General features: G+C 32.7%; 1 protein-coding gene across 8 annotated transcripts; it reads right to left on the reverse strand.

The window, feature by feature from the left end:
- Positions 1 to 2,525: 2,525 nt before the first annotated feature.
- LOC140433232 (uncharacterized) lies at positions 2,526 to 16,493 on the reverse strand. Of its 8 annotated transcripts, XM_072521275.1 has the most exons (4): positions 16,310 to 16,493; positions 15,741 to 16,013; positions 4,529 to 4,599; positions 2,526 to 3,155 (listed from the first exon to the last, which is right to left on the reverse strand). In XM_072521275.1, the coding sequence occupies exons 3-4, from the start codon at positions 4,553 to 4,555 to the stop codon at positions 2,574 to 2,576; spliced, it is 609 nt and encodes a 202-aa protein (XP_072377376.1). In that variant the 5' UTR covers positions 4,556 to 4,599; positions 15,741 to 16,013; positions 16,310 to 16,493; the 3' UTR covers positions 2,526 to 2,573. The 8 variants fall into 8 exon arrangements, 4 of the variants coding, with proteins under 4 accessions (XP_072377376.1, XP_072377377.1, XP_072377378.1 ...); XR_011949893.1 differs by lacking the exons at positions 4,529 to 4,599; positions 15,741 to 16,013 and adding an exon at positions 8,308 to 8,405; XR_011949891.1 differs by lacking the exon at positions 4,529 to 4,599.
- Between the last annotated feature and the right edge of the window lie 577 nt (positions 16,494 to 17,070).

A 17,070-nucleotide genomic window follows, 5' to 3' on the forward strand; every position in this document is an offset into this window, starting at 1 on the left:
CTTCCCCGAATTGATAATTCCCTTAGCGCCTTCATCATCATCATCATGCAACCTCTTTTGTCCACTGCTGGACATAGGTCTCTCCCATTTTTCGCCACTCTTTACGGTTCTGTGCTTCTTGTTGTCATTTTTGGATATTCGTCTAATGTCGTCCATCCAGCGTGTTGGTGATCGTCCTGTGCTGCGTTTGTCTTCTCGTGGACGCCAGTCAATTAGTTTTCTGGTCCATCTTGTGTCTTTCAGTCTCGCTATGTGACCTGCCCAATTCCATTTCAGCTATACGTTCGACGACATCACTGATACCTGTTTTTTTTCCTTAAGTCTTGATTCCTTATTTTGTCTTTTTTTGTCACGCCGAGAATTGATCTTTCCATGCGCATCTGTGCCACTCGCATTTTTAATGCTGTTGTTTTTGTGAGCGTGAGAGTTTCTGCTCCGTATGTCATAATAGGAAGAACGCATTGGTCAAATGTCTTCCGTTTCATAGCTATCGGAATGTTGCTCTTAAAGATGTCTCTTAGCGCCTTGGCTGGATTGAAATGGTTTTTCACAGTGGATCTCAAAGATGACTATTGACAAGTTGCAGTTCATCCAAAAGATATAGAGAAGGTAGAAGGATTTTCTGCTGAAAATGGGCTCTACCAATTCAAAGTAATACCATTCGGATTGTGTAACGCACCTGCCACGTTTGAACGATTAGTGGAACTAATAGTATTTAGGAGATTCACATGGAAAACCTATCTGATATGCCTCGACGACATCATGACTATCGGAAGGAATTTCGACGAACACTTCCGCAGTTTCCTTGGCCTTTGGTCACTTCTCTCCATAACCTGACTGAGAGGAAGCTGTTATTTGACTGGACACCAAATTGACAGCTTGCCTTTACCACACAACGGCTCCAATCCTGTTTTATGAACTTTGGGATAAGCAGAAAGAATCTGGGAAAACCAAAATGTTCTTGTCGATCGAAAAAATAGTAGAACACTACCATACGTTTCTCTATGGCAAAAGATTGTTGATAAGAACAGACAATTCCACCTTGCAGTGGTTCATTAATTTTAAGCACCTGAAGGCCAGATACCTCAATGACTGGAGAAGCTACCGAACCATGGTTTTGAAATTTGTCACCATATTTACCAATTTTAAGAATTATACGTAATAATTTTTTTTTATATATATATACAAAGAATCTATACTAACCGAAAATAAGAATCTTAAAGCTGACGAAAAGATTATAATACCAATGTTCGTTTGTTTTAAGATCTGATCTACTGATAAGGATCGATCCCACCGTAAACAGATAGTCCCAATAAAAATAAGGATACGTGCAGCAATCGTAGTGATCTAAGATTGCCTAGTAGTGTCACATTATTTTGATCTGATCTGCAAGAATTATCGTTGCCACAGACAAATTAGGTAATCCATTGACTTTTGTGAATTGGTCGATCGTCAGTACATCAAAAAGAATGCGTTTGCCTGAACAAGTTATCTGGACGCTATAGGTGTTGCTACGCTTACAGAGGGAGAAACATTTACACCAGAGAAACGCTCAATATACCATCACATAAATCAATTTGTATAATTTGGCTATGATCTTGTACGCATTTTTTTTCAGTAAAAAAACCTTTTGTATATCGATACACATGGGCCATCATTTTGAAGTAAAAACCAAGCACCAAGTAAAAACTTTATGCCAAAATGAGAGAACGGAAGTAACGATAGTTACTTCCGTTCGAAGTACGAACGTTCTTAACGTAGCCCGTTCGTTACGGGCATGTTTAACATGGAGATAGAAACTCCTAGAAGTTAGGAAATTCGACTCAGAATAGGGCTAAAGTCAAAGAGAATGATGATGATTAATCGAAGATCGAGGCATCGCGAAATACGAGGATGATGATTTAATTTATCCAAAGCGTGGTTAAAAATACTGTTTGAAAAGAAAGAATTCATTTAAGAAAATATTACTTCAGAGATTGATAGAATGACAATGTAAACCATGTGAAAAATAAAAATCACTGAAGGACGCGATGAAGATATTTGACACAACGGTAGGCCAAACAAAGCAAAAAGAATAATAATAAAAAAATAAAATGACCTTCTTCTTCTTATAGTGCCGTGCACCTATAGTGCGTTGACGAATTATCTTGAGGCCAGACGTCTGTCTTTTGCGGCATGCAAAAGATCGCCAGTGTTATTTATGCCTGTCCAGTTCTTTATGTTTCGTAGCCACGACATGTGTTTGCGACCTACTCCTCTCTTGTCTTCAATCTTTCCCTGGATGATTAGTTGAGCGATTGCGTATTTTTTTCTCCTCAGAATATGGCCGAGGTATCCAATTTTTCGTACCTTAATCAAATTGAGTAGTTCTCTTTCAGTATTTGCCTTTCTTAACACTTCCTCGTTTCTCACCCTATCTGTTCATGGTATGCGAAACATTCTTCGCAACGTCCACATTTCGAAGGCGTCCAATTTATTAATGGGCCAAAAATTAAAAAAAAAATGACCAAATAATACAATTTAAGTAGAAAAATTAGTTTTTTATTATATTATATTGATTTTTTAATTTACAATTAATGTATCTCTTTACCTTGTTGTATCTGTTTTGGTTTTGGTTTTGGTTCTAACAGTAACTTATAAACTATACATAGCATTGACATATTTCTGATTAAATTACAAAATTCTTCCATGAATTGAACGACGAAGTGTTTCCCCCATTTTTGGGTAGCCCAGTAAAACACATAGTTCGGTGTATCGATCATCTGAAAACTGTTATAATCAACCTGCGTGGGCCATCCGTGCTTGAAAGCTCTCTTTACAATAGTAGCACAGTTGTTTGTTAGCAAATGATACGAATACTTGTATTTTACCAAGTAGTCCTTCCAGAATCTTTTAATTCTATCCTGCGTGTCTGCATCAGCTGGAATTTCGAGGATTTCGTCAGCTGGTCGTTTTTCGTCGTAGGAATCGCTCTCGTATGTGCACCTTTCGTTGTCCCTAGAGTTTCCAATTGAAAGAGGATTCGATGGCCAGAAGCTGACGTAAGTGCCGTCTGAGAGTTTCATGGATATGTGGCCGAAGCTTGGAAAATTTGGGCCCCATCTATACACTTTAATCATCTTAAATTTAAATTTGCTGCTTGGGAAATAAAATATCTGTAATGAAAAAAAAATATCATTAATTTTAATTACAATAATATGTAAAAACTGAATTATATTTTAAAAATAGTAACAAAAATAAGAAAAAATATAAAAAAAAGTACAAAATATATTTGAATATAAAACTACCATTTTTATATTCTATAAAGTATAAAACAGCAGCCACACAACTGTTCACAAATACAATTAAAAGGTTAAATTAGAAAAAAAACAGACGGGCAAGAAAAACAGTCATCGGAAACAAACAGTCTGGTGGAATGAAGAAATGAACCAGCAAACTAAACAAGAACCCAGCATGGAAAAGCTATTTAAACAATAAAACAGTTGAGAGTTAACAAAAGTACAAAGGAAAGTTTTTAAATCACTAAGAAAAAAGACCAAAACACATCAAACAAATAATAGAAAAGATAAAGAAAGCAAGATACTAAAAGGCAAAAATATGGAATAATGAAATGATGAAAATAATATTTCCAAGGTCTGTTAGAATCTATTTGTGTACAAATAGCGAACAAAAGAGACGAACTAGTAGAAGAAAATAATGAGAAAGAAATATATAAGAATCGAGGAACTAAAGAAAGCAGAGTTACAAAACGGGAGAGCACTGGGTAGCCACAAAGTAATAGCAGAAATCATCAAACAGTTTCCAAAATATTGTCGGATGATATCGATAAAATTTATTTTTAAAAAGGGGAGGAAAAAGACTGCAAGAATTACAGAGAATTCACAGCATTGCACTAAAAATATATGAAAATATTGTTACGTTTTTCGGTGAGTTCAGAGATAAGTTAATCAAACGTCGTTTAACCAACTTTATTTGAATTCCAAAAAGCTCACTAAGTTCCAAATTTCACAAATTTTAATTAATACAGGATCGCAATTAGGGGTAACACAACAATATACTTGACAAATGGAAAGAGCTAAATATTGACAACACATTAGAAGAATTTCAAGTGGATTTCGAAAAGGAAGAAGCATACAGGATCACATATTTATAGTTAAACAAATAATAAAGAAATACCAACAACAAGGAAATAGGGGAACATACTTTGAAAATATTTTCAAATATACAGGGTTAAGCACAGAGTGGAACAAACTTTGTTTTTCAAGGTTTTGCAATGTTATACGAGGTAAAAAGGTTTAAAAGTTGATTATCTTTTTTATTTATTTATTTGGCAATTTATTGTTGAAATTTTGTCGCTTATTGATTATTATTAACAAATGGAAAATTTTTAATGAAAATTATTAAATAGAAAGAAAGCTGTAACAGCAAGTTTAATTCAGGTTTTAATAAAGTGTGGTAGGAATTTTTGTACTACGTACAGGGTGTTTTACGATAAGCTTACACTATCTCTATATCGGAAACTACTTACATGATATTTATTTATGGGGATTATCATTTGTGGGCACCGTGTATTCAGAAATTCGAACTTGATGTAAATTCCTGAAAGAACGTTAAATACTTTTTGTGTACAAAAGTTTTTTTAAAATATTATCGTTGTAAACGGAGGAGATATTAACTTTGAAAAATTTGTCTATATGGACTTAAGCAAAGTAATATTAGAAATGCACTGACAAAAGTAAAATCAGTTAAAGCACCTGGGCTTGGTAGCATCCATAAATAATAATACACGATAAAATTCATTAAGGCAACATTCTTTTCTCACTTAAGCGAATAAAGATCATTGCAATTTCAAAACCGAGCAAACCAAATGATAAGCCAAAAAACTACCGCTCTATAGTTTTACTCAGCATAGTATATAAACTATTAGAACAGTTTCTCATCAACAGAATTAGTAACAGGATACTTGAAAATGTGGGCTTCCGCCTTCATCGCTGTACGGACAAAGTCTCCCTAACAACATTTTAGAAAGATAGTTTTCAAAAAAAAAAACAGTTGAAGCATTCGTAGATCTAACAGCAGCATACGATACGATTTGGAGACCGGAATTAATACATAAACTGGTCCATATTATCTCCTGCAGGAAGATCATCAACCTCATCGATAACATTCTGACAAACAGAACCTTCCAGTTAGTAACGAGGAAGAATATGAGCAAACAGATTATAACCAAGTACTACAAAACTGAAGTATTAACTTGTCATCCCAACGATAGGCTAACAAATAGAAAAAAATACTAGTACTATGTCTTAATAACAAGTAATTCAAAGACAAAGAACCCGAAATACTACTCTAGACAGAATGCTCACATTCAGAGAACACCTGACGAAAAAATCAGCAAAACTAAAAACACGTAACAACATAATATGTACATAAACTCTGCGGCACTACGTGGGTGTCCATAGCATCAACTTTAAGATCCTCCGCCCTTGGCCTTATATATCCTGTGACAGAATTATATCCACCGGTGTAATTGAACAGCAGACATACCCACCTGGTCGAGACTTACTTAAACCGTACACACTTAGTAACATAGCTCCACCTAACCTACGCCGCGAATATGCATTGATTAAAGAATACAACACAATTATGGATAATCGACATTCACGATATTCTTGGAAACAGCCTCCGATAGAGGTTACCTCCGCTGAAATCCGCTCAAACGCTACATAAATCCAATTTTGACTCCGATGTCAAAATCATCAAATGTCCGATGGAGAGAAGAGTGGGACACTAAAAAAAATCAGCACTACTAATTGGCTACTAAACATTATAGACAAATCTGATGAATTTGAACGTCCTTGTAAGACTTAGGCAACCCTTAATCGAATAGAATAAACTACGAAACATGCGGTGACTCCCTCTCTAGATGGGGTAAACTTCCCTCGATTTTAGCATAGTAGCATAGCAGAGCATACACAAGCGATCCTTAATACTCTGTAATGGTAACTACAGAGTCAACAGAATATATAAAAAACTGGACGTATGTTTGTAACTCAAATAATTTCAATGTACTACTTAAGCTCTGACGTCACAATGGACGGTGATTTTACAAATATTTCCAAACACTTCTAATTCGTGTGTATTTGTTTTATAAGAAGTTGGAAATATTGGTTTTTTTAATTGTTTGAAGAATGAACAAGGATTTTTGGTTATGAACATTCATTCTGTGCAATTGGTATTATTTGCTGTTCGTAAATTTGTAAGGTAAGAATATCAAAGTAATATTTACTCTTAATGTTCATGTTTTACGGTAATGTTATTATTTGATTAAAACTTTAATTATTTTTTACTGTATTTCAAGTTATTTAGTTGTTGTTTTTATCGCGGTTATTTTAAAATTAATCAATAAATCATGGAATTTATTTACGAAGTTGAAAAATATCTAAATTAATCTTTTATTCGTATTTAAGTGCTAGTGATTTTATCAAAAGACTAAATATATTAGTTTTCTCGCATTTAAAGTTCCTAGTTATTAGTAGTTTTGTTGTCATTACTAAAAAAATCTATAATACTGGATATCTTTAGCCACTGTATGACCAGACCTGAAAAATAAACTTAAAAACTATTACAACATTCAAAAAACATTTTTTAAACACTCATTACGGCAATAATCAAAGTTTTAATCAAACAATAACATAAACTTAAAATATGAACATTATGACTAAATATCTTAATAACTTAATATTTTTACCTTACAAATTCAAGAAAAACAAATAATATCAATCGCACACATTTAATATTCATAACCAAAAGTCCGTATTTATTTTTCAAACAATTAAAAAACCAATATTTCCGACTCTGATGGGACACGTACAAACAAAATAGAAGTGTTTGGAAAGGTTTTCTAAGCAACGCCCATTTTGACGTCAGACTTAGGTAGTCCATAATGTGTAAATATTAATTTTATTATCCCTTTTTTGATGTAACCCGTTATACAGCGTATTATGAATAAATAAATTGTGTTTTCAACACTGATTGAATTAAAAAATTTCCAAGCTGAGTGAACCAAATTAAAAAAAAAACCGAGAATTTTGTTTTCAGCAAAACAAAAACAAAATGGTTCGTTAAGTTATTTTAAACATTAATTTTCACAACTTCCAACGTAGATGCTCAATTAAAATAGTATTAATTTAACAATTGTGATCAGTTCTCACTATTAAACTATACAAAGCTTGCCATGAGTTAGCTCTAATGAAGCCAAGATGCAGAAATGTACATATCTATTTTATTTTTATTACAAAAAGGTTTTAGATGTTCTCGTTTGTGGTCGTGTGTGATGTGAATATGACACAGAGAAATTATGCTTGCAACATACCTTAAGGACGTCTCTTGCCTAGATATTTTCTTCTAAGGCAAAAGGAAATCAAAGCATTTATACACACCTTTTAATTGTGTAACAAGCAAATAAGTAAATGAAACTTTTCGACAAAGGAAGTGTAAGGTAAATATTATCAACGAAAAAGTGGGTTATCAGAAAAAAGATAAAGTTGAGATAAAAGCGATAATGATAGTTTACTCTTTGTAGATCTAATAGGAATATAAAAGAATGGTTTATATTTGATTACACTGAAAAACAAAATTATTGTGGGAACGAACTGTCTTGTATACCAAACCATGATTTCTCTATATATTTTCGCTTTCAAAATAGCTAAAGAAGCTGAACGCTTTTACTAAAAATTTTACAGTAAAATTTGTTTGCTTGAAATTTTGACAGCAGTTAAAAAATAGTTTCAAAAATTAAAACCTTCTTTATGGTAACACGTACTTTTTCTCTGGAGGTGGGTACTATCCCAAATCGGGGGTAGATAACTTTTATTAAAACAAACCATGGTAGTCGCTAGAATTGTGAATTTTAAGACAAAAGTGTTCTGTAGAGACTGAAAGTTTACAAATCACATGTTATAAAAGCATGTTTTTTAATTAATTCGTTTTTTTACGAATAACTCCAAAAGTTTAGATTTTATTGGGAAAACTGTTTGGATATAAAATGAAGCTTATAAAATAAAGAGATTCGGTTTTTAATATCACCGTAAACTTAATATTATTAAAGTTATAGCTATTTAAAAAGAGACTTTTATTCATCGAATACAAAGATCCAAACCAATGATTTTGAATAGCCGGAAAACGATAAGCTTTTTATGGAAAACTTATTACAATTTTTTTTTAAATATCTAACAAAAAGTTTAAAGTCATAACTAAAATAAAGTCTGCTTATATTTTTTGTAACGCAGAAAGTAACAAACTCACCCCAGCCTAAACCACCCTGGCTGAAACTATTCGTTATTTTGTCGAGCTATTGTCGAATTTCTCAAAAATTCCCTTTTTGTTTCAAAATAGCTAAAGAACTAAAAAATATACAGAAAAAAATGTTATAATACAAAAGACAGCTTTTTTTATTAAAGATATTAAACGAGAAATGATTGCTTAAAGGTTGTATTCGCATACATTCAGCTCCATCTTCAAGCCCTTTTTTTCAAAGTTTTTTCAAAACTAAACCTTTAAAGTCATTACTAATATTACTAATGTAATGTTTGTATATAAATGAAGTAAGTTGTAAATGACAAACGAATTGTTTCAAGCAGGGTGATTTTGGCGGGTGTGAGTTTGTTACTTTTCTTGCGTCACAAAAAGTATAAGCGGACTTTATTTTACTTATTTACTTATTTTATTCATTTACCTTAATTTTCACGCAAATTACTTTATACCTTTATAATTTTATTTAGTTATAACTCTAGTTATAACTATAGTCACTTTTACAAGTAGTCATTTAAAGTGGATTTTTGTAAGATCTTTAAAAAAGTTTTCATAAGTTTTCCATAAAAAACTTTTCTGGTTATTCAGCATCATATGTTTGTATTTTTGTATTCTATGAATAAAAGTCTACTTTGGATCAGCTATAACTTTGTTAATATTAAGTTTTTGATAATAAAAACAACGAATCTTTTGTTTTATAAATTTTATTTTATTTTCAAACGTATATCATTAGGAAACGTAGGTTTTTATATATACAAAATCCATTTCAAAACATGGTTTTTTGACGTGTGATTTGTAAAATTTTAGTCACTAATAACTCAAACAAATAATTACTGTTTGAAATAACTCTAAAGAACATGTTTGTCTTTAAATTCACAAGTCTAGCGGCGATCACAGTTTTTTTGATAAAAGTTTTTTACTTCTGAGTGGGGGTATTACCACCCACAGGGGAAAAGCACATATTGCCATATGGTAGATTTTGATCTTTAACCTATTTTTTAACTACTGTCAAAATTTCAAGCAAAGCTATGAATATGAAAATATTCTTAGCAGAGAACCGTCAAATCCTGGACTATAACAGGGATCTCATTGTGAACAAAATATAAAATTTCTTCAAAAGTTAAAAAACTTTGAAAGTTTTAAAAAAAGCATCCAAAAGACAGCATATTAAATGACTTTACAAAAAAAGCCATCCAAAAATCTTAGTGTTGAGGCGACAGACAGATTCTGTCAGATCAACAACAAGATACAATATTTATTATAAGGTAGTTGATTAAATCAACTATCTATGTTAGGGATACCCAATAAGTTGGTTAAACTTATACGAATGACTCTGGAGGGTTCCAAAGCTATGGTGAGAATAGATGGAGATATGACTCAGGCCTTTGATATTGACAATGGAGTTAGACAAGGAGATGCCTTATCAACAACACTTTTTAATCTAACTTTAGAAGCTGTTGTTAGAAAACTGGATATAAACGGCTGTATTAATACAAGATCAATGCAAATATGCGCATATGCGGATGATGTTGCCATAATAAGTCACAACAAAAGAGTATTAAGCGAAAAAGTTATAGAACTGAAACGAGAAGCTGCTACGTTTGGTCTATATATAAATGAAAGCAAAACAAAATATATGGAGTGCACAAAATCGAATGAACATGAGAATCTGAAGGTAGACAACCATACCTACAAATATGCCTCCACTTTTCCCTATCTAGGCTCAATAATAAATGACAACAACAACATCAGTCAAGAAATACAAGCACGGATTCTTAGCGGTAATAAGTGCTTTTATGCATACAAAGACTTAATGAAAAGTAAGTTACTGAATCGTGAGTCTAAGCTGAGAATCTACAAAACAGTAATTAGACCAGTGGTCACATATGGATGTGAAACGTGGACCCTCTCAACCACTGATGAAAATCAACTGAGAATATTTGAGCGCAAAATATTAAGGAAGATATTTGGACCAACCCAATGCAGCGATGGTTCGTAGAGCATTAAAATGAACCACGAGCTGGATTAACTAATGCAGAGCGCAGATATTGTCAGATTTGTAAAGTCACAAAGACTAAACTGGCTTGGTCACCTAGAAAGAATGCCAGATAATCGAGCTGTAAAAGTAATCCAGAGATGGAAGCCACAAGGAAACAGAACAAGAGGAAGGCCCCGTAAAAGATGGATAGACGACGTAGAGAGGGATCTTAAAACCATGAACATCAGGCAGTGGCGAAGGAATGTATACGTCAGTGCAGAATGGAAGAACATTGTTAAGCAGGCCAAGATTCACTAAGGGTTGTAGCGCCATTAGAAGAAGAAGAAGTTGATCAAATAATTTAAGAATTAAGATACACGTTTACATATTTATGATGGGGACTTAAAGAGAACATTTAGTAATTGACATAGTTATTGACATTACGTAAACTAACAAGGTAACAGTATTTACGAGTCTTAAGCTTAGAAAAAGTCACTGAAAAAGAAATGAATCCAATTTTTACTTAAAACAAGCTTAAATAAGACTGGATAGTAATGATAAACGAAACTTAAACATAACTATTTTCTTTTTCTGTCTATTCCCAAACTTACTATAAAAAGCTGATAATTAAGTAAATAAACTATTTGTTGGTCAAATAACTGTCAAAGTGTGGTTACACATTTTAAAGTTTCTCCACATTTTAAAGTTTAATTCGAGATTCCAACCCTGCGTTTAGTTGATAAAGTGCCGATTAAAATCTGCTCTTACTAAACATCAATTAATCCAGTCTCTGGTTTTTTGGCAACTTCCACAAGTCGAACTAATTAGCCGATACAAGACCGGCTCTAGAAAAATTTTATCAAATGAAGAAAACAAAAATTAAAAATGGATAATTCTGAAAATATTAGTATATCTACTACATCATCAACATCGACATACTCCAATGCAGTAAGCAACTTCAATTTTCCTTCAAAAGAACAAGCCATTATTCTGTCAGCTATCCAAGGTATTAAAATACATGAATACATAGTAGCCATAGGGTCTCTACTCACACCAAAAAATGTTATCTTTGCATCACGAATAGCTAACAACAGAGTTTGTATTTACTTGAACAATACTAGCATAGTAGATACCTTACTAAACAACCATAAAACAGTACTCATCCAAGGCAATGAGATAGAAATTCGAAGACTTATTACGCCAGCAAGGAGACTAGTAATATCAAACATCTGCCCCAGCATTCCGAACAGTATTTTAGAAGAAGAACTGAAACAACTAGAAATAACTGCAGTATCCAAATTAACGTTTTTAAAAGTTGGCATGCCCGAGTCTGAGTATAGTCATGTCTTAAGCTTTAGGCGGCAAATATTTGTCTCTCCGATAATCACCAAACCAATTCCAAATACAATCTTAATAACCTATGACAACACTCCTTACAGAATTTTCCTATCCCTAGATGGTTTAAATTGCTCTAGATGTAATACTACTGGCCACAAAGAAGAAAACTGCACATCAACATCAACTGGTACAGAAACACTTAAAGATCCTTATACCGCAGAACTCGAACTCATGGAAATAAATCAGAATAATTCAGCAACAAATATTTCAGATGATACAACCAACTGTTTCAACCCTATTTCTGCAGATATCCCAACGACAAATGATTCGCTTATAGTACACAGCATACCTTCAACTAAAGCTAACAGCAATAATAGTAAAACAACCAATCAAGCAAAAAGGCAAATTTCAACCTCTCCTGAAATCTCAGAAACTAAAAACCTAAACGAAACTTTCATAACTCCAAAAAAATCCGCACACAAAAAAAAGAAAAAGGCTTTAGATGTCGAAGCCACATTAAAACCAATTGAAAACATTTTAATGACAGCATCTCCTTCATATACGCTAAATTTCTCTGAATTATGCGACTTCGTGATAAACGCAATAGGATCAAAATTTCCTGAAGTCACAGCTAAAAACTATACAGAAGATTTTGACGGCTTATACACCTTATTAAAAATGGTTCACTCAAAATTAAATGATAGACGCATGAAAAATAATATCACAAGAATTATAAAGAAAATAAATCCAACAAATGAATCTTCCCTCACTGAAGAAAGCGACTACGATTTATCTCAATAGTCCAATTATATTCATTCTTCAATGGAACTTGAATGGCTATTATAGCCACATTGAAAACATTAAAATGCTAATCAATGAACTGTCACCACTAATAATATGTCTTCAAGAAACTCGTCTTTCCAACAATCAAGCAAAACTAAAAAATTATATGCCCTATACAAAAAATCGAGCAGTACAGCAAATATCCAGTGGTGGAGTCGGAATTTTTGTACATTCAACCATCCAATCCCAAGAAATTCCGTTAAATACAAATCTGGAAGCAGTAGCAGTTTCGGTAATACATCATTTTAAAATCAACATATGCAACGTATATTTACCACATCCTGACGAAACTACTCTATTAGAACTTCAAAATGTAATTAAACAAATTCCATCTCCAAAATTAATTTTGGGTGACACAAACTGCCACAACATCGCATGGGGATCACAAAGAACAGATAAAAATGGACGAATATTATTAGAAGCAATTAATAACATAAAACTAGTTTTATTAAACACAGGAGCACCTACTAGATTCAATGCACATAATGGCACTTTTTCCTCCATAGACTTATCTATCAGTGATTCAACTTTAGCTCCATTTTTACAGTGGAATACATTGGACCACCTATACGACAGTGATCATTTTCCGATAATAATTACTCATGACAAAGATGAAAAAACCTGTACAACACCATATGAAACTTGGAAATTAAAGTCAGCCGATTGGGAAAAATACTCGAACTTAGTAAGCATACGTATACCAAATCTCGTTATATCAGATAATATAGACACTACTCTATCATCTTTCAATGGTATAATTTTAGACGCAGCCAGAGATTCTATAGGAAAAACCAAAAATATCACAAAAGCTCCTCTTCCTTGGTGGAACACTGAAATCGCATCCGCTTTAAAGCAAACAAAACATGCTTTTAATATATACAAAAAGTTTAACACACCTAATAACTTAAACAATTTTAGATCTTTAAGGGCCAGATCTAGATTTTTAATAAAACAAGCAAAAAAAGAGAGCTGGACCAATTACGTGTCGTCAATTGACTCGTCTACGCCCATAAGGGATATATGGCAAAAAATAAGGAAAATAAAAGGTTCAAAAACATTTAACCATATTGACACAATCACTACAAATGATCTAACAACTTCAGACAAACACGAAATCTCAGAAATTTTAGTAGAACACTATCAGTTGTATTCAAGCAATCAGCAGTACCACCCAAATTTCTTAGAACACAAAGAAAGAACAGAAGCATCAAAAATTAATATAGAAGATACTGCTGATCCACTAAACACTTCCATAACACTTGATGAATTAAATGAAAGTCTTAATAACCTCAAAAATACCTCACCTGGACCTGATGACATACCACCAATTTTCATCGAAAAACTACCTATAAGCGCGAAGGTTACTTTAGTAGAGATCTTCAACAAAATTTATTCGACCCATAAATTTCCATCTCTCTGGCGCGAAGCAATTATAATACCATTTTTAAAAGACAATAAACCAAAAAACTTATCTTCTTCGTATCGACCAATATCTCTTACCTGTAGCATCTGTAAAATAATGGAAAAAATTCTAAGCAAAAGATTAAAATGGTACTTAGAAAAGAAAAATCTCCTTACATCCATTCAAAGTGGGTATCGATCAGAACGGTCTACAATAGATAACATTATAGCATTAGAATCTGAAATACACGAAGCTTTTATACATAAACAAAAATTAATAGCAATTTTCTTTGACATCACAAAAGCATTTGACACCACGTGGACATATCACATTTTAAAAACAATGAAGAGTTGGAAAATAGATGGTAAATTCCTAGCCTTCGCCAAAAACTTCCTGGAGAACAGAAGTATAAAAGTTAAAACAAACGGTGTCATGTCAACTAAGAAATCACTGGAAAATGGTATCCCTCAAGGATCTGTATTAAGCCCCCTGCTATTCTTAATAGCAATCAACAACGTATCTAACCATTTTATGCTTCCAGTAAAAGCAAACCTTTACGCCGATGATCTTGTAATATATATGAGAAGTAAAAACCTAAAATCAGCTGCATCAATATTACAAAATACACTAAATAAATTAGAAGGGTGGTCTTTAGATATAGGCTTGAGATTTTCAACCGAAAAAACTAAAGTAATAATATTTGACAAAAGAAAAACACAACACCACTTAAATTTAAAACTTAACGGAAATACTCTTATAACAACCAATGAAATCAAATTTTTGGGAATGACATTCGACTCTCAACTAAAATGGACATCGCACATAAATGAACTAATTAAATCATGCCAACAGAGAATAAATCTTCTAAAAGTTCTTTCCAATCACAAATGGGGCGCAGACACAACTATTCTTCTGCGATTATATCAAGCTCTAATTAGAAGCAAACTAGATTATGGATGTATATGCTACGAAACTGCTACTAAAACTCAAATGAACAAACTGCACATCATCCAATCCACAGCATTACGCATAGTTTTCGGAGCTTTCAGAACCACGCCAATTAGCAGCCTTCAAGTCCTAGCAGGAGAACCGCCATTAACTCTCAGAAGACAATATTTTTCAATGTGTTGTGCTACTAAATATCTCAGTGCAAAGGAAAACCCGTTTATAACAAGCCTAATAAGAAGCAACCCTCCAAATCTGTACTCAAATTATTGCCCTAGAAACTTACCTTTCAATGAACGAATAAATCGATTTGAATTCGATATACATCAATTGAGAGCCACTTCTACAAACAGATGCCAGTCTCCTCCCTGGAAAGTTCAAATACCAAAAGTAGATTTTACCTTACTTAACTATCCCAAACATTCACACAATCCTTCTGAAATACAACAACAATTCCGGTCTACCATCTCCAGATACCCTGATTTCAAACTAATTTTTACTGATGCCTCTAAAAGCAGTAATGGTGTAGCTGCTGCAGCTATTTTTGAAGACAACACCTCTGTCACCCGTCTAGCCAAGGAGTGTAGCATATATACTGGAGAACTGCAGGCAATCTTCAACGCACTGAACCAATGTACCAGCATTGATACAAACTTTCTTATTATATCAGATTCTCTAAGTGCCTTAAATGGTGTCAAGCAGATGTATCCTACTCATGCCAATTTAGCATTAATAAAAGACATGCTATACAATGTCCAAACATGTGGTAAAAACATAACATTTTTATGGGTACCATCCCATGTTGGGATAAAGGGTAATGAAGCAGCTGATAAAGCAGCAACAGAAACTATCAATAACATGACAATTCCTATTATGCAAAACATACCAATTTCAGACCAAAAAACATTAATAAAAACTTACATGAACAAAATCTGGCAAGTAAAATGGAACCAAACAGAAGCAAAATTAAAAAGTATCAAACCAGATGTTACTTCTGCTTTACTACCGCTCCCAGCTAAAAGACATGACCAAGTAGTTATTAACAGACTGCGGCTAGGTCATACAAAATTTACACATGGATACATCATCTCCAAGGACCCTCAGCCGATTTGCCACATCTGTCAAATACCATTTTCAGTGCAACATATAATGATAGACTGTCCAGTGTACTCAACAGCAAGATCGACAGCAAAACTAAAACACAATTTGAAAGAAACTCTAAAAGAAGACATCAGCAATACAATAAATTTTATCAAAAATTGTAAACTGTATAACAAACTGTAACATAACATAAAATGTTTGTATTTTACAAAACTGTTATGTAAATTTTAATAATATACTAAATGTAACTTTTCTAAAATAAAGATATACCACCCGCTAATAACCCTAGGGGTTGATGCGGTACAAAAAAAAAAAAAAAAAAAAAAAAAAAACTATTTGTTAACAATATATTATGAACAATTATAAACAATTACTTTTAAACAACTTACTTGCCGTTATTCACTTGAGGTTCAATAAATATCGCTCCGTAATATCCGTAATACATATAATTCTAGAATAGCTGGATTTTTCCTTCTTTAAGCAATAAACATAAAATGTTATTGTTATTTGTTTTAGTTTATTTTGAACATAAATCCACGTTTCTTCGTAAATATCTTATCAAATTGTTGAAGGAAAAATCGGTAAATATATTTTTTTAAGACATAATTATTCTCGACTAATTTAGGCAGTGTGTATACAACCAACAACCAATACCGGTTTTATTCGATACCGATGATAGTAAAATTTTGTTCTGCAAAGAGAATAGTAACACAAACTAAATTAAAGTAAAGCAGCATGTTAAGGCAGTAAAGACTATAATTATATACAGAATGAACAGAAGTGGCAAAAACTCAAAAAATAATAAGAAAGGGTTGCAAAGTTTATTTCTCACTAGCTAATATAATTTCGCTGCAAATCGATATGCCATAAATTAAAGAGTAGGTAAAAAAAGATCAAAAAGAAAAAAAATATAAAAATCTAAAGACCGTCTTTGGATTGATTTAAGAAAATGTGGTTAGATATACAGAGGGAACCACAAACTTTATTAACTGTTTAATAGAATACTCTGTTCGGCAGTTCAAGAAGCACTAGAGATTTTGTTTAACCGGTTTTTCATTGTACCTCCATTCCATACTTAAGTGACATCTGCCAGCAATCTACGAACTCACAATCCAAAGCTGTTATTTTAACGCACGTAACACTAAAACTT

This window comes from Diabrotica undecimpunctata, chromosome 2 (genome assembly GCF_040954645.1).
Source record: "Diabrotica undecimpunctata isolate CICGRU chromosome 2, icDiaUnde3, whole genome shotgun sequence".
Taxonomy (NCBI): Eukaryota; Metazoa; Arthropoda; class Insecta; order Coleoptera; family Chrysomelidae; genus Diabrotica; species Diabrotica undecimpunctata.

What these genes read in the sequence shown, in the direction of transcription:
- LOC140433232 (XM_072521276.1), bottom strand. Translation starts at nt 4,555, where the DNA reads ATGATAATCCCCATAAATAAATATCAT. An exon ending in TCCCCATAAATAAATATCAT is followed by an intron (nt 3,156 to 4,528) that starts GTAAGTAGTTTC and finishes TTTTCATTACAG; the next exon opens with ATATTTTATTTCCCAAGCAG.